Source organism: Eleutherodactylus coqui, chromosome 3 (assembly GCF_035609145.1).
Source record: "Eleutherodactylus coqui strain aEleCoq1 chromosome 3, aEleCoq1.hap1, whole genome shotgun sequence".
Taxonomy (NCBI): Eukaryota; Metazoa; Chordata; class Amphibia; order Anura; family Eleutherodactylidae; genus Eleutherodactylus; species Eleutherodactylus coqui.
The window spans coordinates 119,706,941-119,733,967 of NC_089839.1; the positions used below are offsets into that span (position 1 = coordinate 119,706,941).

The following is a 27,027-nucleotide window of genomic DNA, read 5'->3' on the forward strand; positions in this document are numbered from 1 at the left end:
CCAGTACCAGGTTCTCACGCAGGGAGGCATGGTACTGGTTCCTGAGCAGAAGGAGAAAGAGGTACAGCAAGAAATGACTCTACCCACAAAGAACAGAGCATAGGAGAAAGAGGTACAGCAAGAAATGACTCTACCCACAAAGGACAGAACAGAGGAGAAATAGGTACAGCAAGAAATGACTACCCACAAAGCAAGAGAATAGGACTAAAAACTGGCAGCGGAGAAGGCGCAACACTCCAGGTTAAAGCAAGCAGGAAGTGACCAAAGGTGTGAAAAACTTCTCTTTAGATGTAGTCCTAAATAAAACGCCTTAGTACATTTAGTATATGTAGAAAATGATAGATGGAAAACATGAAAATGCATAAAACTATTAAAAATCGGTCTAAAATCAATGACCATATGTATAGGAAAAGATTATACAGCAAAAATGTGATAAAAATGTAAGTACATAGAAAATATGTATACATGTATAAAATAATATATTTTTAAAAACTCACAGTATAAAATAGTAATATACTTGGCTTGTAAATAGATATTTCAACTATAAATACAGCTTTGAATGTTGGTTTTCACAATAAAAATGCTACAAAGTATATATAAAATGTATAATAAAGCTATGAGAAGTTCACACAACAGGAAGGATTGGAGGGGAGTAATATTATCAATACAATAAGTAAACTATAATGGACTTACCAATTGGTGGGTCCCAAAAAGGGTTAATAATGAGATCCCGTTTGCCTAGAAAGATTAGAAATATGTTGGGACAAAAACAAGCCTAATCCTATAGGTGTAAGATAGAAATGCAATAATGGTGTCAGTTAAACAAGGATTAGGCTATCTGGATAAAAAAAAAATGAGAGAATGGATGGTGTGAATTATTCCAGTAACGAGCGGGGGTGGGGGGTTAACTTAGGAATGTCATATGCTTGCATGGGGAGCTGGAGAGAGAGAAAAGAAAAAGGAGAGGTGGTGAATATGAAATGAGATTACTAGGAGTTGTTTACCTGTGTAGTGAGGGCCAGCCAGGGCAAGAGCAGGAGAAATTCTGGTGAGCAGGGAGAGAGTGATTTTATATATGCTGGGGAAGAGGGCAGGGAATTGGGTCCCTGAATTCTAATTGGTCCTAGGTCTAGGGGGGCAGGGAGATAAGGAATTGAATGAAGGGGGTGGGGACTGAAGGTGATGTAGGGAAAGTGTGGAGTGTGAACTGAAGAAAAATGGTATTGAGGAAACCAAGAACTGGAATGGGTGAAATCTGGACTGGAAGGGCAGGGAACTCTTGAAATTAGAATGGCATAAAAACTGGAACATTGGCTGCTTTGGCATTTAGATGAAATTTATGGAGGAGGGAGTAATATGTTAATGGGGCATCCGGGGGGGGAGAGGGGAGGTGGGAATGGGGAAATAAATTTATATATAAAAGGGTTTAAAAGGGTGGTAGATAACAGGGACTGGAGTGCGCAGTTAACCTTCAATGATGTTTTCCAAGCTTCTGTTAAGCCCCATGGGTAGAATTGTATTAGGTTTAAAGATCCAAAACCTCTCCCTTCTTTTTAACGTTTCGAATCTGTTGACTGTGTGGGGAGGGACCTGTTCTAAAATAGTGATAGAAAATGACTGAAAATTATGGCTGTGGGCTAACGATGCATGTCTAGAGACGCTATGGTTTAAAAAGCCATTTGTACTGTTGCACCTGTGTTTGTTAATTTTGCATCTCAGAGTTTGGGTGGTGTGACCAACATACTGGAGGTTACAGGGACATTCCAGTAGGTATATGACAAAGCCGGATGAGCAGTTGACAAATGATTTTTATGGCAAAAGATTCCTTAGTTATGCTACTGGTGAAGTCACGTTTGTTATGGCACATGTTGCTACAGGATTTACACTTAATTTTTCCACAGCAGTAGCATCCAATAATTGTAGGAAATATATGATGATTGGGTGTCGATGGAGGTCTAGTGGTTCTGAGGTTGCTGGGGGCCAGGAAGGTTTTCAAGGTACGGGCTCTCCTGAAGGTAATATGCAGCCGGGGCGGTAAATTACTGCGGAGAAAAGGGATTGTGTAATAGAACTGGCCAGTGTTTTTCTAAAATGCTTCTCAAGGTACGGGCTTTCCTGAAGGTAATATGTGGCCGGGACGGTAAATTAATGCGGAGAAAAGGATTGTGTAATAGAACTGGCCAGTGTTTTTCTAAAATGCTTCTCATCTTGGTACGTCAAGAATTATAGATAGTAACGAAATTATGGTTGGAATTATGATTGGCATGGGGGATCTTATGGGTTTGAGGATCATCACTAGTGGAGTGGTTATTTCTTGCTCTTTGAAAGGCTGTATCAATTAAGTGATGAGGGTAAAACTTTAGTTTAAATCTTTGTTTTAAAATTAGGCTTTGAGCATAGCAGTCATCTATTTTAGAGCCGTTCCGTCTGATGCGTTTGAACTGGCCAAAAGGTATATTGTTTTTCAACTAACTGTAGTGTGCACTTGTGAAATCTAAGAAACTGTTACTGTCTACTGGTTTGAAGTAAGTTTTGGTAATGACCCTCTGGCCCTCATGACTCAGAACCAGATCCAAATATTCAACGGCAATTGGGGAGCTTTTGCCAGAAAAGGACAGATTATAGTCATTGGTGTTAAGATGGTTGGTGAAATTAATAAAATTTGCCTCCGACCCTTCCCACATAAAAATGAGGTAGTTTATGTACCTTTTATAAAAAATTCTCCTACTTTACCATTCAACGGGAAAGGGAAAGGTGCTGGAGATTCCTCCAATCTTGGAAAGGTCTTCAATATCACTTTCATTGTGGGTCCTACTATAATGTGATTTTTAATACTTATGGGAATTTTATCTAGTAGCCATGGTAATGCAGTCAAAGGTACAGGTGTAAGTAACACTTTGTTCTAGAGAGATCCTATGTTTTAGATCCTTATGCCAATCTATGACTAGTGCTAGATGTGATGCTTGATGGTATGCCATCAAGTTTGGCAGTCCCAGACTTCCCTCCAGTTTAGATCTGTACAAAGTAACCAGGTAATACGTGGAGATTTATCTGCCCAGATGAATTTGTTCACTAAAGAGTTTTCTGTTTAAAGAAGAGCCTGGGAATAAAGAGGGGTAGTGCCTGAAAGACAGAGGATGCGTGAGAGGACTTTCATTTTGAAAATGGAACATCTGCCCAACCCACGAGAATAGGCCTTTTGTCCAATTCTGCAGGTCCAGTCTAATTTTGTTTAATAGGTGCTGGAAATTGGCTGTATATAAATCCTTCACAACTGCTGTTAAGTGAATGCCTAAATATTTTATATGGGTAGTAGCCAAACGAAAGGAAAAGTCGTCTTTGAGCTCTGTCACCAATGATTAGGGAAGAGAGATATTAAGTGCTGCCGATTTTTGGTAATTCATTTTGAAATTGGAGAGTTGTGTGTAATTGTGTAATTCTAGTAATAAATTAGGAAGTGATATGCCTGATGAAGATAAAGAATAATAAGTCGCCCGCGTATGCTGCGACTGTGTGTTGTGTTTCCTATGTGAATCACTGATATATTGGGGGGTTTGGATCTGACATGTCCTAGAAAAGGTTTCAGACATATAATAAAAAGGAGAGGTGAAAGCTGGCATCCCTGCCTTGTGCCTTTTTTATGTTAAAAGGGAAGAAGTGTCCATTGACCTTCACTGTGGCTGTTGGGGAAGAATAGAGCCTAGATATCCAAGTTAGCATATTAGTGCCTGTTACGGCAAAAATGTATGGCCGTTTAAGGACCGCTGAGTGTACCTTTTGAAGGACGTCATATGACGGAGGAATTAAATGACCGAGTTCACACAGTTATAGGTTCAGCAAAGAATTCCTACCTTACCTGCGTGAGGCAGCTTTATTTATAGCCCCCTTACATTGGGGTGTCACAACATTATTGGACAATTTACAGTCCATCATTCCATTGGTCAATTAAGGCATCAACACTGTTTATCGGTTACATCTTGACATTCTTGGGAACTCAGTAGAAGTTCTTGGAACTAGACAGCCAAGTGTGATACTCTTATCTCATCTCAACATATGTATCCTTGCTCATAGCTGAAACAACACAGTCACAGGGTTTATCTGGTACATTCCAGGTTTACTCTGTGGCGTAGGTAATAATTCAAACATCACTTAAATATATATCTTATCTTAACATATGTCTCTCGGTACATAGACAAGTTTAGACTAGTTGTTTATTGTATATTCGACGGTGTCTCTTACTGCGCAGTTTAAATTCATATGTCTATGTACCGAGATATATATATATATATATATATATATATATATCAATTGTCCATAATCAAATATCTTCCTTTACAGTGCCTATGTACCAGAGGCATTCTGTTAAATGAAGAAAAAGGTTTGGTACCGTGTTACCCAGTAGAGCAAAGTGTGATTGTTCTCAGTGAGAGAAACTAAGTAATCTTGTAGCTATACCTTTTAATGGCTAACAAAAATACATGATGTTACAGCAAGCTTTCGGGTCTTCTATCGATCCTTCATCAGGCTGGAATGGAACTAGTTTGGATGGGGCACATATATAATATACAAATGCAGAGAGGACACCCCTCTTGATTGAAATACAAATGTTCACACAGAAATTTGAGACCGTTTTGCACTCAAAACTTAAAACGTACTGAGCTGAGACATAAATACTTCATCAGTCCACTGAGCTCAGGAACATGCCAGTTTTAAGATGCGTCTTATATCTCCTTCAACCGGCACATGGAGGGAGATGCAGCACCACCTATTGGATGGCAACATTATTACAAGTCCAGTTCTGAATTTTTATGAAGTTTGAAAAAAATGAGTGGGAAAAGGACATCTCTCTTGACCTCCTTCAGAATTTCATATCAAATGCCTTTTCGGCGTCTAATAGGAGACTCAATGAGAGCTTTTTTTCATGACTAATTAAGTTGATGGCTCTGACGGTGTGGTCACGTGCTTCACGTAGTGGTATAAAACCCACCTGATCTCTGTGAATAATGTGATGAAGGAAAGGGGATATTCTATTTGCTAGTGTCTTGGAAAAAAGTCTCAAATCTATATTTAAAAGCGATATCGGGCGGTAGCTACGACAGAGCGTTATATTTTTCCCTTACTTTTGTATCACTGCGATGTGTGGTTTTAAGATGTCCCCAGGGAGAGCCCTCCCGGTCATCACAGAGTTAAAAGCCTGAAGAAAATGAGGAGATAAAGGATCTCTGAAAACTCCAAATAGTAGCTGAGGGGAAATCCATCAGGGCCTGGAGCCTTTCCAGGCTTAGACTCTTTCAAAACATATGCTAATTCCTCCTGAGTGGTGGGCGCCTCTATTGCATGAACTGTATTGCATGTACTGTTTGTGGAAGGCAGCTCATACCAGAGGCTTGGATATAAGTTTTCATCTGAGTTTGTCATGAGATCCTCTCGTCTTCTGTCATAGGGGGGATAAGTTGTATAAAGAATGAAAATTGTCCCGGAACGCTTTCGTGATCTGTTCCAGTAGATGCAGAGATTGACTCCCCAGAATAGAAATATGGGGAATCAAAGAACGTAGTCTCGTGTTCCTTAGGGCTCTGGCCAGAGTACGGCTGGGTTTGTTACCATATTCATGGAAATGGTGTCTGCATTTGGTTAATGATGCCTTTGCCTGCCTTAAACAGTGTGAACGTATCGGATTGCGTAGCTGTACCAACTCCACCTCCACTGTCCTGTCCAACATGGCCTTGTGTGTTGTCTCTAAAGCCTGCAAGTGCCCCAGCAGGGCTTTTAGATGTGCATTATGCTCTTTTTTTTAAAAAAAACCCTCTAATATAACATTTGTGAGCCTCCCAGGTGGACAATGGGCTTACATCAGATGTGGCATTAATCGAAAAGTAATTTTGTCATTTTTGGGTGATCTCTATTTTGAGGAGCAGATTCTGTATTAGAGACTCATTGAGACGCCAGTGCCTGGTTTAGTGGAGAGATGTTGGGAGGGGACAGTATTAGTGAGATGGGGGCATGATCTAAAAAGGATATGTGATCAATATCTTCCTTTGAAAGAAAGTGTAGACTAGAATGATGAAGTAGAAAATAATCTATTCTGGAGTAAGAGTTAACTGGTGAGGAGAAAAAGGTATAGTCTCTGGTGGAGAGGTGGAGAATTCTCCTGGCATCTATTAGCTGGTGTTCATGTAAGAGCTTACGAATCCTACGTTGTGTGGAAGTTGATATGCTACTGTGTCCCCATGAGAAGTCTATTGGGTCTAGTGGAATGTTTATCTCTCCCCCAGTATCAGGGTGTCCTCAAATTCCTCCTCCTCAAGGGTCCTCCCCATAAAGATATCCTGAGTGGAGTTGGGTACATAAATGGATGCCAGGGTGACTAGTACATTGGCCAGCTTATGTTTTGATGAAGAGGTATCAACCAGTACTGTCGAGTCATGTTTTCGAATGTTCTGGAAATTGAACTGGCTATGATGATAGATGTCCCTTTCTTTTAGAATCCTGACATGTGCTGTGGTACCCATCTGGGAAGCAGGCATTTGAGAGTCTAGGAATGGCATCCGTTCGGAAGTGCATTTCTTGGATAAAGGCTACATGAGCCCTCTTCTTTTACAGGAGATGGAGGAGGGAAGACAGTTTTTCAGGAACAGTCAGACCTTGAGCATTTATGAAAGCAAAAACAAGATTGGTGAGAGAGGACATATTGCAGATTTATGGAGCAACTGAGAAATGTATAGGAGTGGCGAGAGAAGGCTGAGTGTGGAAAGTCAGACGGGTGGCGCGGGGGGGGGGGGGGCGGAGGTGAGTAAACAAGGCACTAACTTTCTCTTTTTTTCCTATTAGAGTATGGGGCACTTGATGATGCAGAAATTAAGCAACCACAGCCTTTTGCATTGAAAAATCAGCTACTTAGTAAGTTAATAGAGACATTTTCTGTTTCATTATTTGTATTACTGTTCTTCTTCAAAATAGTTTATACTAATGAGTTTGGCTGGGTTCACATCAGCATTTCATTTTACTTTTTTCTGTTCCGTCTTAAAAGCAACAGATCCATTAAAATCTCCATTGATTTCACTGCAAGGGGAAAGGACACAAATAGAGATGAGCGAGCGTACTCGGAAAAGCACTACTCGCTCAAGTAATTTGCTTTATCCGAGTATCGCTGTGCTCGTCCCTGAAGATTCGGGTGCCGCTGCGTCTGACAGGTGAGTCGCAGCGGGGAGCAGGGGAGAGCGGGCGGGAGAGAGGGAGAGATAGATCTCCCCTCCGTTCCTCCCCGCTCTCCCCTGCAGCTCCCCGCTCCGTTCCGGCACCCGAATCTTCAGGGACGAGCACAGCAATACTCGGATAAAGCAAATTACTCGAGCGAGTAGTGCTTTTCCGAGTACGCTCGCTCATCTCTAGACACAAACAGAATCCGGAACGGAATGGTTTCACTTTAACAGATCCTTTTAATAAAGCTGTGCATGTGCAGTTGTAAAATAGAGCTGCATTTGAAACAAAAAAAGGATGTGTTAGAAACTGATCATAACTGATGTCTGATACAAACTAAAACTGTCCTTAATAATGGATAAAAGAATGCTGATATGAACTCAAGCTTAGTAATCTACCTGAAGAAATTGATGATGACTATATAATGTCATGTATCTGCAATTCCTGGCCATTTTAAAGTGCCTGTCACCATCTTTTTGCCCCACTTTCTGAGAGCAGCACAAGGTAGTGACAGTTACACTGATTACAGTGATATGTCTGCGGTATAAATCTGTGCTGTAGTTTTGGAGAAACTTGCATTTTACCAGTAGCAGCACATACATAGAGGACTACTTACAGTAGTCCTGGGTACTCATGATTTGCAGGATAGTTCTACCCACATCACACTCAAACCACTGATTGACAGCTGTCTGCTTATTACTGTGAGAGCTGACAATCATTGGTTGGAGGGTGTGGTGGGTCTGGCTAGGCTGCAAATCATGAAGAAGCAGGACTATTTTTGGGTCTGGCTACTACTAATAAAATGCGGGTTTCTCCAAAACTACTGCACAGATACAGACAGCAGACATATTACTGGAATCCTTGTGACATGCATTACTGTATGGCGCTCTCAGTGAGGAGAGAAGGATGGTGAGAATCTCTTTATTGTGTGTAACCCAGGTGCATGTAATATGAGCATAGAATTTCTATACATATTGTACTCACCTTGTCATTAATTACTGATCATGCCATCATAACAAATTTGTTAACAGGTCCAAGGGTACTTATACACTGAGCGAGAAATTGTTCGCCTAAGCAGACGATGACACCGTTTTCTGATTCGCTTGGGTGGTCAGTTTACATGCAAAGATAAATCTTTTTATTTTTCCTACAGTTCACTGTATCAGTGAATAAGAACAACAGAATGATTAGGGTTTAAACCGGTTAGCAAACTATTTATTTATTTATTTTTTTAACAATAATCGTTCCATGTTAAAGCACTTTAAGAATATATCAGTAGTACCTCAGTGAAATTACAAGTGTGTTTACTAACCCCTTGAGTGGCGGGTTTCTTACCCCCCTGTCGTACCCACCAGGGCAGGTTTTTTAAATGAACAATCATTTAATTTCAATTAATTTTCCAGTCGTGTTCCAAGAGCCATAACTTTTTTTATTTTTCCATTGACACGACCATGTGAGGGCTTGTTTTTTGCGGGACAAGTTGTACTTTTTGATGGCATAATTTTTGGGTATATATAATGGATTGCATAACTTTGTGAAAAAATTTGTAGGGAGATAAGGGGAAAAAAAAAATCCTGCCATTTGTTTTTTCGATTTCATTTTTACGGCGTTCAGCGTGCAGAATAAATAGTGTGATAACATTATTCTCTGAGTCAGCACGATTCCGGCGATACCAAGTTTATACAGTTTTTGAATGTTTTGCTATTTTTGTACATTTAAAACATTTTTTTTCATAAAGGTTTGCTTTTGTGTCGCCACATTCGAAGAGCCGTATTAATTTTTTTACCATTGCCAGAGCCCCAGAAGGCCATGGTTTTTGCAGGATAAACTCCAGTCTTCATTTATCTAATTTTTTGGAACATGTAAAATTTTGATCACTTTTTATTCCATTTTTTCTAGTGGCAAGATTAACAAAATCTGTAACTCTGCAATGTTTTTTATTTTTCACTGCATTCTCTGAGCTGTATAAATAATATATTAAAGTCATTCTTCAGGCCGGTATGATTATGCCAATACCACATTGTAATACTTATTTTCTTTTTCATGACTTTTTCACACTTTAAAAAAAAAAAAGTAATACAAGTTTAAATCACCCTCCTTTTGCCATATCTATAATAAAAAAAAATCTAAATCATAAAAGAAAAATACATATTTGGTATTGCCGCGTCCAGAAATGTCTGATCTATCAAAATAGTGCATTATTTACCCTGCACGGTGAACATAATGCAATAAAAAGCGAACAAAAAGTCGTATGTATTCCAAAATGATACCAACGTTAACTACAGCACGTCCCACAAAAAATGAGCCCTTGCTCGGGTACGTCGATGGAAAAATAAAAAAATGATTGCGTGCAGAAGATGCAGCAGAAAATAATTTTAAAAAATTAAATGTCTTTGAAATAAAATACAAATGCTATAGTAAAAAAAAGGATACGCATTTGGTATCATAGTAATAGTACTGACCCGTAGAATAAAGATATCATATCATTTTTGTTGCAGTTTGTGCGCCGTAGAAACAAAACGCACTGAAGGATGGTGGAATGTCATTTTTCTTCTATTTTACTCCACTTAGATTTTTGTTTAAGTTTTTCAGTACATTATATGGTACTTTAATTAGCACCATTGAAAAATACAACTCATTCCGCAAAAAGCAAGCCCTCATACAGCGACGTCGATGGATAAACAAAGGACTTATGATTTTTTAAACGGGGGGAGGAAAAAAAGAAATGGGGGAAGAAGAAAAAAAGGGACCGTGTCATTAAAGGGGTTGTCCCGCGGCGCAATCAAAAAAAATTTTTTTTCTACATACCCCCACATTGTGCCCCGTTAAAAACAATCCCTTTGTTATTTAAAAAAAAACGCTTACCTGCATCCCCGTTCAGGCAGCTTCTTCTTTTAAAGATGGCCGCCGGTCCTTTCCCAAAGGTGCACCGCGGTTTTCTCCCATGGTGCACCGCGGGTCTTCTCCCATGGTGCACCGTGGATTATCTTCTCCTGTCTTGCGTTCCACTGCCGATTACAGCCACCTAATTGGCTGATCGGCACCACGTGACGGAGGCGGAGCTACGATGACGCGGAGAAGAGGGAGGAGCCAGGACGCCGCTTGTGAGCCCGGAGGTAGACAGAAGAGCTTCGGTGCGCAAGCACGACTGTTCGTGCGACTAAAGAAGCAGCTTTAGTCGGCGCCCTGGAGACGGGGACGCCAGCAACGGAGTGGGTAAGTGTATAACTTCTGTATGGCTCATATTTAATGCACGATGTATATTACAAAGTGCATTAATATGGCCATACAGAAGTGTATAACCCCACTTGCTTTCACGGGACAACCCCTTTAAGGGGTTAAATAATGTACCAACTTCCTTCTCTGGGTCATTACGACGCAGGGATACCACATGTGTAATTTTATTTTTAATTTTTCACAAAGTAAAGGGAGACAAGTGTTTTGAATTTTCTTTATTTTATTTCTTTAAATTATTTTTAACTTTTTTTTATTTTTTGTCCCTTTAGGGGACTTCCCCAGATACCCATCAGGACTCCCTGATCACATTCTGGGGGGGTCCCATGGTGACAGCCCTTTACATGCTGCAGTCACATAGACTGCAGCATGTAAAGGGTTAACACAGCAGAGATCAGAGGTTTTATCTGATCTCTGCTGTAAGAGCAGGTGCCTAGCTGTCCTCTGACAGCCAAGCACCAGCTCTCCCTGCAACAGAGACCATCGGCTTGCTTCTGACAAGCCGATGGTCTCTATAGCAACCTGTAAACAAAGCAGGACATTAGAAGCAGGAGATTGCCGGCATATCGGCAATATCTTCCTGCTTCTCAATGTCCTGCTTTGTTCTCTGTGGGACAGTGCAGGCAGAGCACAATGCCACAGTTTGTGGCATTGTGCTCTGCAGCTCCCATAGTGATGCATAACCTGGAAATCTTCCGGGCTATATCGCTATGAGCAGTGGAGCTCGTCCCGGAAAATTTCCGGGCGTGCCACTCAAGGGGTTAATGGAAGAGGGCACAGATGATTATTTCTAGCTACCTAGTAGGTTTCACTCCAGCAGTTAACAACTAAGATCAGTGGTGACATATACCTAGTGTCACTCTAACATGTAAAATATGGGGCAGCAGATAACCATTTGGTTGTGCATCGTTCATCAAAAACATTTAACTGCATTGGCCTGATAATTCTCAATTGTTTATATAACCTTAATGAATAGAGACAGTGCACTGCAGTGCCATGACTATAAGAATCCAGTAGGAGCCTTATCAAGCCAAAAGATAGTCCAACCTACTACTACTTGCAAGCTGTACCTAATATGAACTACTCCTTATGAATGGATGGCGTAGGTTGACTTACTGTTATAATAGGTATTTTATCAAGTTTAATAAATGTAGCTTTTGTTTTATAGTCTGCTTAACTCTGTGTTAGTTATGTGAGTTATTTCCTTGTTTTTGTAGCCCTAACTATTATGTGCCCTGATATACCAGAACAAAAGCCGATTAAAAAGAAACTACCAGGTAAGTTTATTTAAAAAGGGGGGGGGGGGGGGGGGTGACAAGGATTTTTTTCTAAAGGTTCAATTTTCTTCAGCTTTCAGCCAGCCCATATACCAGGGAAAGAGTTAAATATAGATATCTTTTAATTTTCAGCAGAGACAGTAATAATGAGTTTCCAGGCCCAATGCTGGCCTCTTCATCAGGTGAGAGTCACCACCATCTCAGTTTCTGAAAAGTCAAGGTTCAGCAAAGTGACTATCCAGGATCATCAGTAGCTCAGTGAGAAGAGTTACTGCCCGGTGGGCGCTGGAATTTGAATCCTAATACAGATAAGCCGCCACAATTTGTACAGTAATGTAGCACATCAGCAATAAACTAGACTAGAGGTTGTGCCAGGGACAAGCTTACATAGAAAGTTGAAAATTGGGGCTAACTGGGTAATCAAGGAAAGGAACTGGTCAATACATTCAGCAAAGAGAACTGTCCAGGATCAGTGAAAAGATCTACTGAGTATAGTAGTTCTTATGTGTGAATCCTTATAGTACTCTTATTTTACCAGGATAAGCTCTGGACATCCTAGGGGCCAACTTGTCAGGTTATCTCTGATTTATATTCTTTTGTAAGTTTAGAAGCACACACCTTTTCTTCTGGTTCTCCAGAGTTTTCCTTGTAAGATTTTTCTGTATTAAATACCCCAACTAAGGCCTCCTTCACACAGGTGTTTGCAGAAACGCAGAGTTTTTTTAAGTCTGCGTTTACTGCAGATTCAGCCCGGTTTCAGCAGCGCTGGCAAGTGTTTTGGTTGATTTTTAAGCACAGCTGAAAACACATAATTACTACAATACCAAACTTATATAGGTTTGCTGTACTTTTATTTTTTTTCAAAGACATTTAATTATTCCTTATAAAATTTAATTATTTTCTGCCGCCATCTTCTGCACACAATAACGTTTTTAATTTTTCCGATGCAATAGTTGTTCATGGGCTCATTTTTTGCGGGACATCCTATAGTTTCAATCCCATAGCATTACATCATACTGCAATCGGGCAGGCAATCCCATAGCATTACATCATACTGCCATCTTGCAGGCAACCTATCAAGCCACCCCAGCCGGGAAGGCCCCTGGCTGGCATGACACCCACACGGCTCCCTGCGATCTCATCGCGGGGGCCGTATTGGACCCCCGAATATCACTCGGGGGATTTAAATGCTGCTGTCAGAATTGACAGAGGCATTTAAAGGGTTAACAACTTTGCTCACCTGCATGGCTTGATGAGAGCTGTTGCCGCCGGGTGTCAAATGTATTAAACAGCCGATGCCTGCGGTGTATGATGGGAGATTGCCACGTGATCTTCTGTCATACAAACCCCAACTCTGCAGGACGTAAATGTACGCCTTGCTGCGGGAAGGGGTTAAAATTGCATATAAAATAAATCTGAAGTTTACTCCATTAGTGTATGTATTCTAGGATATATAAGTGATATACCAGTAGAGGAGCATGAACAACTAGCGGTAGCAATAGTCTTGTATATCGCAAGAAAATTGATAGCGCAGCATTGGCTGGATGAGTGTTCCACACACACACACATACACACACTCTGAGGGAATTTAAGGATAAAGTCAACGAACTCTTACCATGGATAAAAGACATATACTTTAAACATAAAGCAGGACACAAATACAGTATGATATGGTCTAAATGGTTGGATGCACTGGGCTTGGCACAACTGAACTTGCACATTAGGTAGACTGTACAAAGGAAATGATATGTCGGGTATTTCCTAGTGAACTGTGGATTGAGCTCATTGAAAGTACAACTGTATGTTCTTATAGGGACAAAGTTAGGCCGAATACACATGGGCGTATTTGCATTGCGGAATCTGGAGCGGGGATCCGCCTCCGGATTCCGCAGCAAATACTGCCCATAAGCATGCTATGGAAAATCACTTTTACATGTCCACGAACAGAAATCAATTGCGATTTTCCGCTCGCAGAGGGAAAATCGCGTCATTGTCTTATCCAGCACGGATGGCTTCCATTGAAGTCAGTGGAAGCCATCCAATCTGTGGCCCTTCTGCATTCATTATTGCGGAAAAGTCGCAGAATCTGTGCCATCACTTAGCGACTTCGTGGCATAATCTGAAGTGCGCATGTGCGCCGTACGCACATCAGTAATACAGATCCGGAGAGGTATGCAGGGGTCACCGGCTGTGCACACGGTTGGATTCCACTGTGGGATCCCGCATGCGGAAGCCCACCTGGCCGTGAGCATTCGGCCTTAAAGACATAGATAGACTGAAAGGAATTTTCCTGCTGTTTGTTCAGGATGCTGGTCGATCTATATATTGGATACACAAGAGAGACTCCAGGGAGGGGGTTGCAATGCTTTTTGTTTTTTATTTATGTTTTTGTTAAATATGAAAAGTGATAAAAATCCAAATAAAAAGTATTTCATGTAAAAAATTAAAAATGCCATACATTTTTGCAATGTTACTTCAGTTCTGCTTGCTAAAGAAGAGAGAGAGCCTGCTCTGAAACATGTTGCACTATTTTATGTATTCTATATTGAACATAAAAAAGCTTTACACAGTATGAATGAAGAACTTTGATATTGGCTGGTGACGGCTTTTCTGGCAATCTTCGAACCCTCCACTGCAGTTAGTGCCTTTTTAGTATCATTTTACCATATATTGGTTTTACGCATATAACTGGAGCACTTGATGGAACTTTTAGAATTTTTCCCTTTGGGTATTTGCTTTATGGTTCAAATAGATTTTTTTAATAATATTATAAGTTTACATACAGATTCAAAGCCAAACGTGAAAAAGAAAGAAAAAAGAAAGTTGGAGTGCAAACACCACTAGAATAAAGCAAGTCTTCATTGATTATACGTATGTGGCATTAAGCATCGTCTAGCAATATCTTGTAAAGCCTTGAGATCATGTGCCTCGGAGAAGAAGGGGAGGTGCACAAACTGCTCAAAGACTGTAAGGGGCACAGTTAGATTCTCCCTGGGTGTCAGCGTGCTCACAAATCCTCTCAGCAGTAAGTATTGAAGCCAAGCCCCCAGCCGTGGGGAATTCTCTCCCAGAAAGTCAGACATTGGTTTTAAACTGGACTACGTCAGGAAGTATCTCAGTCTGGGGATCGGGTTGACCGGAAGAGACAGAAGAGTGGAGTATCTAAGCATAGCTTCAAACTACAGATTCGCGATTAGTGGCGAAAGCGGACCCGGTACCGTAACAAGTCCACCTGCAGCCGCGAAGCCCGCCTATGTCTCAGTGAGTTGAAGACAGAATGGGGGAATCTGATCCATTTCGGGTAATACAAAAGGCCCCATATAGGCCGTGTGGATGTCCCCAAATGCTCCATCTCCACCCAGAGCTTCGAGGCCCTATTTTTGAGAATGTCCAGTACACCGTTGGAGATATTGGCTCTGTAATAAAGGGAGAAGTCCCAGAGACCCAACCCCCTCCCTTGCTCTTTCCCTTGCCAGGAGTGAAAAGCGCATGCGTGGCTTATGTCCCCTCCATATAAAATCCGTATTTAAGGACCTCAGTTTTTTTAGATACAACCTGTGTAACCCAATCGGGATTGTTTGACACTGATATAGGAATTTGGGCAACACATCCATTTTTATTACGTTGACCTTGCCACTCCAAGAGAGAAACGGGGGCCCCCATCTACCTAGAGCGCTCAAGATTTGTGACAAAGGGGACAAAATTATGTTAACACCACTTGCTATCACGAGACAACCCCTTTAATGTCGCCCTCTCGTACCTCTCTCTCTCTCTTTTGACATTACGGTTTCTGTTAACTTTGTGTGAATCAGGACATGAAGAAAACTAGAAAATTACATTCTGTCTCAATTTTTATTAAACTGCTGAAACTATTAGATTATATTCTGTTTCAGATTAGAATTATTCAAAACTGAATGTTTAATTCCATGTTCTATTTGGAGCACTGAACATAGTACAACTAAATGTATACAGTAGTTTAACCTTTTATGTAGTTAAACATATGAACTGTATTTACACCTAAACTTTATCATAATATTTCATAATGATTGTGTAAACAAGCTAAAATTGGCACAGAAAATGGGATAAAGTTATGTTCTCTTTTGTTTTTTCCGCCCAAGATTCTATGACTGTCCAGAAGGTAAAAGGCTTACTTTATCGTTTAATAAAGGTGCCTGGATCAGAACTGAAACTGTCATATGAAAGCTCCAAAGTAAGTACCCATGACTAATATACAGTAAAATTCCTTTACTCCAGAAACGGAGACCAGATTGATCTTTTGGACAGATATTCTGGGTTACTGTCAGGTTCGCCCTGAACGCAAAACGCATCACGTCCAGGATGAACGCGAGGCTATGCTCACACAGGCAGATTGCGGCCCAGAGAGAAGAAACAATAGAATGAAAACAAAGGCAGGGAAGGTACAACCTTACCCTGTCTTCTAGGAAGGAAGAGCCCTGCCTAAAAGCGATGTTATCCTCTCGGAAAAAGGCGGACCCACGTTCTGTGCCTCGGCCACTAACTTTCTTACACCTAACAGAAAAAAAGACAACATAAGTAAACAACAAGAATATTACTTAGCTTGTAGCAGCAGAGCTTCAAAGGACACAACCTCACTCCACTAGATCTGAGACAATAAACAGCAACATCTAAACCCAGAAGCAGACTTAAATAAGGACCAATGTGTTTGCATTGGACAGACTAACACCCACATGCAAATTCAGTGATAGGGGGAACACTAAGGGAATACAGACAAACGACCAAAGAAGGACACCTAAAAAAATGACAAACCACAGAAACATAAACCTTAACCTGTCAGACTAACTGGAACAAAGCGGCCAGTCCGTTTACGCGACAAGGCCACTGCACCACGACCCTGTTGCGGTCGACTGACAGTGACCATTACTTTCATAGAAAATGATAGAAGACTGACTTTTGAGGGTAGAGAATCCTTCATGGAAAAGCCTGAAATAAAATTGTAACACACACTCTGCTATTTGATTTGACTTTTCTTCTGTGAACCATTTTGATGATTTTTTTTCCCAGTCTTTTTTTTTTCAATGTTCACTGGACTCTATTAACCCTTTCCAATCCACTGTCTGACGTCTGAAGACATTCTGATTGAAGGCTGTACAGCTCCAATGTCAGAAAATGTCCGGCAGGGTATTCTTACTGTAGATTACTGACCGCTCTGTTGTCGGGGGCCTCTCCAGCATGACCCATACCGCAGTACTGGCTCTAGCCAGCAGATGGTACCATTGTAAAATGGCAGACAGAGAAAGCCCCCTAGACAAACCCTGAAGCTAAAATTGGATTGCAAAGGATTAACATATTTCAGCTGGGTCTCTGTCCCTTAGGTGTAGTACCTGAAATAATCTTGATATTTTCTTTCATATTCTTTTACTATGTTTTGATGTATTTTATTGGTTTTATAGTTTTTGATCTTCTAACTTCATATCTTATTTGTTGAATAGAAAAGTATCTAGTATTTGTTGTGTTCGCATTGTATTAGCAATGAAACATTGTTTTACTGCTTCATGTAGGGTTATGTGATGGCATCTTCTTGATATTTCTACTTTGCCATCCGCTGCAGTATTTCATCTCTAACTCTGCTCACAACTTTGGATTCTCACTGGCCACTTATAAATCTGTTATTGACTAGCCTAGTAGGAGGTTGCCTCCCACAAGGGTGATGCATAACGGTTATTCTTATCATTACGGTATCTCATCAATGTACTCTATGTACAATGAAAAGGAAGTCCACAAATAAAAACACGTAGTCTTTATGGAAACACTAATTATGTACCGGAAAGTTCCAAATACAGTGTCACATGTTTGTAACAGGTGTGCAAACTGGAATCTACCATCATACAGATTAAACCCAATAAGTATGGACAAAACTGAAGACTATAGCAAAAAGCAAGTGTATACTTGAAATAGAGGCTCCAATCCCCAGCCTATCCTCAGGAGAGCCAAGAGTAAATCTGGGAGCCGTAAACATGATTTTCGTCTTGCCATCAGTTGTACAGAGGCAGACACTTTGGACTTTTACATAAATGGTGCACATTTTGATTCCACCTCCTAGAGGCACAAAGTTTTCCAGAGGAACAAATACTGTTCCACATGTTTAAAAAAATGGATATAGAGGGAAGGAAAAATAATAGAAGATAACCTTCCTGAAAGAAGGAATGAGAAATGAATAACATATGTTAGGTAGCTCAGTTATTTAAATACCTTCCATATTATTAGTGGAACAGATTAAGGTTTTGTCCAGGGGGTTGAATTTTGCAACTTCAATGTGTTCCAAACAATACTGAATATTTTTAAAGGTTTTATTTTACATTTAAAACATTAGGAAAGCAAAACATATCCATGTTAAGTGATCTACTGCTTTCCACCTTCATATCTCAGATTTTGTTCAAAATTTGTGTATTACATGCCCATGGTATCAAAAGAAATTTCCCAAAGGTTTATCTTTCTACAACTAATGGTTCCTGAGTTTAGACCCCCCTGTGTAGGGGGGTGTCTGCAAGTGTACGCACAACAATTAATAAAATGGCATTTTATAGCTATTAATAAATTTGGAACTACGTGATCATAAAAGCTAAAAATTGGAGGTCCTGTACAACTTTTTATGCTAAATTTACCATCGTGAAAAGTTAAATTTCGAGCCACCCTTCGAGCATTCTCTGCGGTAGGAAATTTGGGCAAGGGTTTGGGCCACTGTAGCATCTACCCAAAAGGTGATACAAACCTGATATTTGAACCATGTATTATACTAGTGTTAGTCACTATTCTGCTGAATTTTCAGTTCCTGAAGACCTACAGACACTTTACAGCAATCCATCAAATATGTCATTATTTACAAAAATTACCACTTTTCAAGCTTAATTATAAAAAAGAGTCCACTTAAATTTTTTTGTTACTGATACTATGTGAAAGAGAATTTTTTTTCTGTATTAGATCCGTAAGTTTTCATTTTCAATGGCACCTATGGTATGGTTATAATTTCTGTCAAAGTATGGGGGGTTTTATGCACGTGCAAACACAGAATAAAGCTGTGATATTGCTGCGATTTTGTCACGGCAATATCGCTGTCGCCCGTGTGAAACAGGTCTTAAACCTAGTGCTCACCCATCCAATTTACATATAACCTTCACCTGAGAGCACAGATAGGTGGGTGTCCCAATACCTTTGTCAATATAATGTGTGTTTATATGTATGACACGACCACTTCTGACCTGTGTGTGTATGTGTATGTGTGTGTATATATGTGTATGTATATAATATATGCCATGAAAAAACTAACTACCCCCTTTTTAAATTCTGTGGTTTCACGTTTCAGGGCTTTTATAAAAAAAAAAAAAGCAGAAAAGCATCTGGTCCTGAGAGGGTTTTAAAATTAGGTATATACAACCTAAGAGGAACAGCAAGACATGATAAATTCCAGACACTTTATTATTTATCAAAAACTAGGACAAAATGGATAAGCACTGTGTAAAAAATTTAGTACATCCTTACTGCTTCCATAGGAATTAGGAAGGTAATTAGCAGCAAGGTGCTGCTAATCAAATGACCTTGATAAACTGATCGAGTGTGGGGACCTTTATTAAAGGAACGCAGTTTGCTGGTCTGGAGCATTTTTTTTTTTCAAACTTCTCTATTTGTTGATTTTGCATATTTTTCAATAAAAATAGTACAAAGACATTGACATCACGCTTGTTGTTTTACATAGTATATACCATGTGTAACACATGGATACTAAATCTGCTGTTTGTATTAAATTAAAACAAAACAAAAAAAAAACAGATCGAGCATACTTGTATTGTACATATTCATATAGCTAATAATTTCCAAGTAAAAAAAAAAAGAAAAGTTTTGCTTTCCCGAAACTATTGTGGGGGAGCATAGTTGCTTGGGGAAAATATGGGCTGGGCGGGGGGGGGGAGATAATGCTGATGATCTATCATATCAATTTGTCTCCGTCGTGTCATGGTTTGTCAGATCCTTGCGATTTTCTTGATGTGTCAGTTCTCTTTGGGAAGGTTAGCTTCTCTCTTGCCCTGCTAGTCTTCCTAATGTTCCTTTCAATTCCTCTATTAGATACCATTTGGTGTATTTGAAAGGAGCAACTATAGCCGAAATCTCAGAATCTGAGAAATTTGATATCAGAAAATGTTTCCATTTTTTAAAATGGTGTTTTGCCCCTTTTTTCCTTGTTATGCTCCACTTCTATTCTTTCTAGTGTCATTACATGTATGAGCTGTGCTTCTACCTCCATTACATCTGGCATTGTTTGTTCTAACCAGTGCTTAAGTAATGCCCGTTTGGCTGCCAAGAGAAAAATATGTAGGAAAGGTGGTAATGTCTGTTGGTCTGGCGTGTCCATTGTCTGTTGTGGTTCAGCGTGGAATAGCATGGATTGTACGTCTACTGATATTTTTATCTTCTATTTATTCAAGATGTGTTGTGCTATGGTAATCCAGAAGGTGTTTACATATGTGCACGACCATATACCATGTTCAAAGTTGGTAGCGTGTGCGCCACACTTTGGGCATTCGACCAATTGATTAGGTCTATGCGGTGCTGCAGGTATGTTGAAGCCATATATGGCGTAGTGCATCACCTTGAAAAAAGTTTCCCTCCATACCTCACTTTGAACATGTTTACAGATCGTATTCCAGCCCTTCAGTATTTTGCTTTCTAGATCTGTGTCATTGGTAATCCCTTTCCATTGTGAAAAAAGCTTATTTTTACCTTTTTTATTGAATTTGTGTCTAATTGCTTTTTGTATCTGCGAAATTAACGAGTCAAAATCATTGGCCAGGGCTTCTCTCATTAATTCATCAGTTTGTCTCTACAGAAAGATAGTGTTTGTTTGATTTGTAGGAATTGTGCCCTGAGTATCTTGTATTTGTCATGGATTTCCTTCTGTGCATGCCATCTCCGGTCTTCCTCATGCATGAACTGCCCTGCTGTTGTTAGTACAAACACGTCAGGGAGGCATTACCCGTGATGGTATGGGGTGATATTGCAACGTATAAATATGATCTTTATAGCAATTATCTTGTTAAGGGTGTTGAATTCAAAATAGCCTCACCCGGTGTTAGGTGAGCGCTCCTAATTAGAAGCCCCACCAACACCTCCACTTCCTCGTAGGCTTATATATCCCCTGGTGTTGTCCGATGTGCTGCTGGGCTCCTGTGTCCTGCTTTGTAGCAAGACCCACTCAGAAGTAATTCAGGTGAGCGATAAATGAAAAAATGCCCGCGCTCTTCAGACTAAACCACCGGGACCAGGCTCCACACACTTCTTCCTTGTATAAGTTTTATTAAATATTTCCCATGCAACGCGTTTCGTCGTCGCACATGACGACTTTCTCAAGCACAGTAAACAACAGCACATATGCACTCTATATATGGTGTACTTACTAAGTGATGGCAGCATCCTATTCGTCCGGTTCTATAGATGAGTGTGTTCAGCGTCTGCATGGGATATGCCGGGATGGGAGGAGGCTATGAATTGGTAAATCCCTGTGTAAGTCTCCTACTACGCAATGACGTATGTCGTGCGCTGGACGTACTTAGGTAGCATCATAGTTCCTAGTTGGATTGCAATTGGTCCCTGTAAATGTCAATCCTAATACGTCAGACATAGCCGCGCCGTTCGTATCAGCGCTCAGCCTACCTACCTAGTATTAGGCATCATTACGTATGTCACATGGGGCCCATAAGCGTCTGGTCTGTCTCCTAGGTGATAAAGGTATACATAGTAAACTATTGTCCTGCTCAGGCACTACGTGCGGCTCAAAATAAAAGTTTATATTAACTGTTTCAGTACCTAAGGTTCCCAAATCGCAGATTATGGATATATTTATAATTAAAAAACAACTAACATGTAAATGATAAATAATATAAATTCATGCAAGTTAATAGATTAATAAATTAATAAATTAAATAAAAACCGGACTAAGAATAGGTACGCTGCCATCATAAAAAAATAAAAACACCAATATGCATACCATAGATGCAATAAAAAATTCATATACATGGTGACAGCCCTTTACATGCTGCAGTCACATAGGGTTAACACAGCAGAGATTTTTCTCTGATCTCTGCTGTAAGAGCTGGTGCCTAGATGTCCTCTGACAGCCAAGCACCAGCTCTCCCTGCAACAGAGACCATCGGCTTGCTTCTGACAAGCCGATGGTCTCTATAGCAACCTGTAAACAAAGCAGGACATTAGAAGCAGGAGATTGACGGCATATCGGCAATATCTTCCTGCTTCTCAATGTCTTGCTTTGTTCTCTGTGGGTCTGTGCAGGCAGAGCACAATGCCACAGCTTGTGGCATTGTGTTCTGCAGCTCCCATAGCGATACATAGCCCAGAAATCATCGGGGCTATATAGCTATAAGCAGTGGAGCTCCTCCCAGAACATTTCCGGGCGTGCCACTCAAGGGGTTAAACGCCTTTCTTAACACTTTCCAGGTTACTATGGTGTCTCTTAACAGCTGCAATCTTTTAATGTCTCCCGGTAATTTGGATATTGGCGTGTGCAGGCACCCAACTAGACTCCAAGGAGTTGCTAGGTTTGATTCTATTTTTCTACAGGAACATGCGTCTGTTTCTTTTATCCAATCCACTATATTTCTTGTGAGACACGCTATGTTATAGCTACGTATGTTTGGGAAACTTATTCCCCCTTCCTCTTTATCTAGCATAATTTTTTGTAATGATATCCGTGCTTTCTTGCCCATCCATAAGAAACGGGTGATGGTCTGGAGCATTTGATAACACAATATCAAGGAAGAAAGACATCAGCAATAATCTTAGAGAATATGGCCATTTCCAAACAATTTGAAGTTCATCATTTTACAGTGAGAAAGATTATTCACAAGTGGAAAATATTCAAGACCATTGACAATCTTCCTGGGAGTGGACATCCCAGCAATCTTTCCCCAAGGTCAGACCATGCAGTGCTCAGAACAATTGCAAAAAACCAAAGAGCTTCATCTCGAACTCTAAAAGTCTCAGTCAAATGTTAAAGTACATGACAGTGCAATTCAAAACAAGCCATACTTGTTCAGTCTTTTTCTAAGGGTTGCCAGTAAAATGCCTTTGCTTTCCAAATCAACATGGCAGCACGGTTGAAGTTTGTAAACTTGCATCTGAACAATCCACAAGAATTCTGGAATAGTGTCCTTTGGACAGATAAGACCAATTTAGAGAGATTTGGTCATAATTCCCAGTGCCAAATTTGCCAAAAATCAAACACAGCATATCAACAAGCACCAACTGTGAAGCATTGTGGATCCTGGAAACTACAGGCCTATGAGCCTGACTTCTATACCGGGAAAGAACTTTGAACAAATTATTAAGCAGCATGTATGCAAGTACTTTGATCAGAATGGAGTAATTAACCAGAGCCAGCCTAAGTTTGCAACAAACAAGTCATGTCAGACGACTCTTACTTCCTTCTATGACAGAATCACGGACTGGGTTGATTAAGGAAATCTTGACTTTAGTAAAACATTTAACAAAGTATCTCATACAATCCTTATTAAAAGAATTACCAAATATGCGACGAACACTGCAACTGTTAGGTGGATTTACACCTGGATAAGTTGGAAGAATGTCTCAAGTAGGGTACCGCAAGACTCTGTCTTGGGCCCAGTGTTTTTCAACATTTTTATATATGATTTAGATAAAGGAATTGAGGGGAAACTGATTAAAATTGCAGATGACACAAAGCTAGGAGAGGGATAGCTAACACTAGAAAAGAGAGGATTCAAAAAGATCTAAACAAGCTTGAGCAGTGGGTGGCAATTAACAAAATGGTATTTAACAAGAAGAAATACAAAGTCCTACATCTGGGCAAGAAAAATGAAAAAAGCACATACAAAATGGGAGGAATTAGTCTAAGGCCTCAGTCACATAAGCGCCGATGCGCCCCTGTGACTGACACCAGCAGACGGACGTACCTGCAGACGGCCGTCTCTCTGCAGCGCTGGAGGAAAGAACATGTGAACGGCTTCATAAGGAACAGTTAAACAATCTTGAAATGTTTAGCTTGCTAAGTAGAGACTAAATAGCTATCTACAAATATCTGAAGAAAAGCCTAGAAGCAATGGGATGAAACTGAAAAAGAGGGGAAAAACAGATATTTTGATAAAACTTTTTGACAGTGAGTGTGATCAATGAGTGGAACAGGTTGCCACGAGGCTGGTGAATTCTCCTTTCAATTGAACTCTTCAAACAGAGGCTGGACAGACATCTGTCTGGGATGATTTAGTGATCCTACATTGAGCAGGGGGTTGGATCCTGATGACTCGAGAGGTCCATTCCAACTCTGATTCTATTCTATGATCTGGATGAAAAAGGAAAAGCCTGAAGGTGTTGCAGTAGCACACTCAAAGGCAAGTCTCAACTCAATTGAAATGCTATGGTGTGACCTTAAGAGAGCTGTTCATAAACAAATGCCACAGACCTCAATAAACTGAACCTCATTTTAAAAGCCTCTGAGGACCAGATGTTTATAACCTGATACGTAAAACTACATAGAATTCAAAGATGGTGTAAATAGTTTTTCTCATGACTGTGTGCGTTTTAATATTGTGTGTGTGTGTGTATATATCTATCTCTTTGGTGTGATTCGTATATTATATACTAGACACAGCTCTGGATTGATTTCCATAATCCAGTGATGTGACAGCCATCAGGGGAGTGGCCATGATCTAAACTGAAATGCACAAAAAAAAACTGGTTACAGTGTGACCTTCTGGAATAAGCACAGACACAGAAATTAAACCTGACTTCTTGTTAAATACAATGCCAGCACAACAGACGGTGCTGTGGGTGCACTGTTACATACAATGGATTAAGAACAAAGGAATACATGGAAATTGTATCAGCAAAAGACCCATGTCATGATAGAAGAGAGAGGGGGAAGCAAATCGGAGAAACAAAAATTTATTGGGATGGTCTATAATAAAATTTAAGAAGAAGATCAAACTTTACATTTTAAAAAACAAAAGGAAAAAAAATCCTTGATTCTAAACTACGTGGATAAGTGATTTTATTAGCGGATGTGCTGGACGTCCTTTTCCTTGCACTTACTCTGGCTGATCACTGACAGCCATCCAATGCACTCTGGATATTTTGTGTCTGAAAGTATCATTGGAGCATTGTGTTGGTGAGCATGCTTTTGACTGATAGACTATACTTTATGTATGACTGTTGGGACTCGAATATTTCCACTGATCCTTAAAGTAAAACATCTGATAAATGTATGAAAAAAATGCGGTTATAGGTAGAATCCCATTTAACTTAGAGGCCCAAAACATGTTTTTAAGTGCTCAGTGCTCCAGTCCTCTGCAAAGAGAACATACCAATGCTGGCTGTGTATCCCCAGCTAAAATACTGAGGAAGCGGCGTAATGGCCCCGCAACACATCTATTATAGGCTGGATCAATTTTTAAGAATAACAGAAGTCGAGCTCAAAAACACGTTATATAACCATTTTTTCCCTACATTTATCTCATGTACTTGCACGCCCCCCTTGGAAGGTGTGACGTTTCATTGACTGGTTGCACCCTCTCAGACTTGTCAAGAATTAATCAATCTCACTCCCATGCATAGAATAAGGAAGGATAAAAACAAAAAAAAATTAAAACCAAAACAGCAGCATATAGATTTACTCTGCTCCCTCTTTTTTTCTTCTCATCTTTCATTAGCTACCTTAAAGCAAAGGGGCCACTCCCACCTATGAGCTGTACATAAATCCAATAGGTCATACATCCATGGATGAGATAGTGATGGCAAAATGTATCAAAATTTGACTTCAAAGAGTGTTCCCAAAATTGACTCTGATCCTAATCATATGATAGAGAAATCTGAACAGTGAAGGGTCTTACCACTAAGACCCCACCAGTCCCAAAATGAAGGCTTCTATGTCCCCTTACCCTCCTCATTGAACCTCCCTCAGTGAGTAGCAGAGATTGACTGGAGTGGCTGTTGAGCATGCTTGGTACTGTGCCATTCATCTTCAATGGGACTGATGGAGTTAGCTGAGTGCTTGTGCATACGGCTATTTCTGTCATGCCCATTGAAATGAATGAAACATGCTAAACCTCTGCTTCATTCAATCTCCACGTCATTAGAGAGTAGAGTGAGACACAGCCTTGCCCAGCAAAAACCTGTTTTATTTTTGGAGATCTGATTACCTGGACCCCGCTGCCAGTTTCACTTCATTGATACACATAAATGGCTAAAGTGTGTGGGATACCTATTTAAGCACTTGCTTGTACATTTTATTGTGTTAGGCTGTATGGACCTAATGTATAACTGCAACAAGAAACTCTGTTTCTTAAAGTCATCTGCTTTGGCATTATGCAAGACATCATAAGATTATGCATCTTTAATAATTATTTCTATGCACAATTTTAATTTGGTCAACAGATGGAAGGCAAAGAAATTCAACTAGAGAATGACCTAAAGTCTCTACAGTTTTACTCCCTGGAAAATGGAGATTGTGTCTTGGTCAGATGGTAAAAGATGGATGGAATCTATAATTCTCAAGAACATGTGGAACTTCTAGCAGTGCACTTTTTTTTCTAGAGATTCTCGTGCTTCAGCAACATGCACATTTCATCCAGTGATCTTTGTATTTGCTTAATGATCTGAATTCTAAATTATTTTCCCATGTATGGAATGACGGTATTTTATAGTTTTGTTAAAACTTTTAAAATAAACTTATATGTAAACACTTTTTAGTTACTTTTGGACTACTTTTATTCAGCAATACTTTTTTTTTTACAAGTTTGGGCAAAATTGTTTAATTTTGAATTCTTTAAAGTATTTGTAATTAAAAGGTAAGTAATTTAAAGTAAACACTTTAGCATTGACAGGGCATCTGAAGGAACTTATCCTAGATACAGGCTCTTTCTTATGCCTGGTTATCTAGACTAAACTAAATTGAAGAAAAATGAATTTGGTGTGAAGTATTAAACTTGTATTCCAACTTTGAATATTTTGTCTTTAGATCCAGAATTCTGTCTCACTACTTCATAACACATAGAGAGTAGTGATGAGCGAGTATACTCACTAAGGGCAATTGCTCGAGCAAGCATTGCCCTTAGCGATTACCTGCCCGCTCGAAACAAAAGGTTCGGGTGCCGGCAGGGAGCTGCGGGGAGGAACGGAGGGGAGATCTCTCCCTCTCCCCCTCCCCCCCCCCCCCCCCCCGCTCCCCCATGGTGAGTGCCGCTACTCACCGCTCCCCCGCGCCGGCACCCGAACGCTAAGGTACTCGCTCTCGAGC

The 27,027-nt window shown here is 40.2% G+C and overlaps 1 protein-coding gene across 9 annotated transcripts in view; it reads left to right on the forward strand.

The window, feature by feature from the left end:
• Nucleotides 1-26,475, forward strand: part of TBCE (tubulin folding cofactor E) — a 193,279-nt gene extending 166,804 nt beyond the window's left edge. For 7 of the 9 annotated variants that reach the window (XM_066596011.1, XM_066596009.1, XM_066596008.1 and 4 more), the window contains 4 exons: nucleotides 6,832-6,900; nucleotides 11,652-11,711; nucleotides 15,830-15,921; nucleotides 26,166-26,475. In XM_066596011.1, coding sequence (XP_066452108.1) covers nucleotides 6,832-6,900; nucleotides 11,652-11,711; nucleotides 15,830-15,921; nucleotides 26,166-26,258 — 314 coding nt within the window. In that variant the 3' untranslated portion in view covers nucleotides 26,259-26,475. Of the gene's footprint in view, nucleotides 1-6,603; nucleotides 6,756-6,831; nucleotides 6,901-11,651; nucleotides 11,712-15,829; nucleotides 15,922-26,165 lie in introns of those variants that run through there. The other 2 variants (XM_066596012.1, XM_066596014.1) reach the window with 2 other exon arrangements.
• Nucleotides 26,476-27,027: the final 552 nt, after the last annotated feature.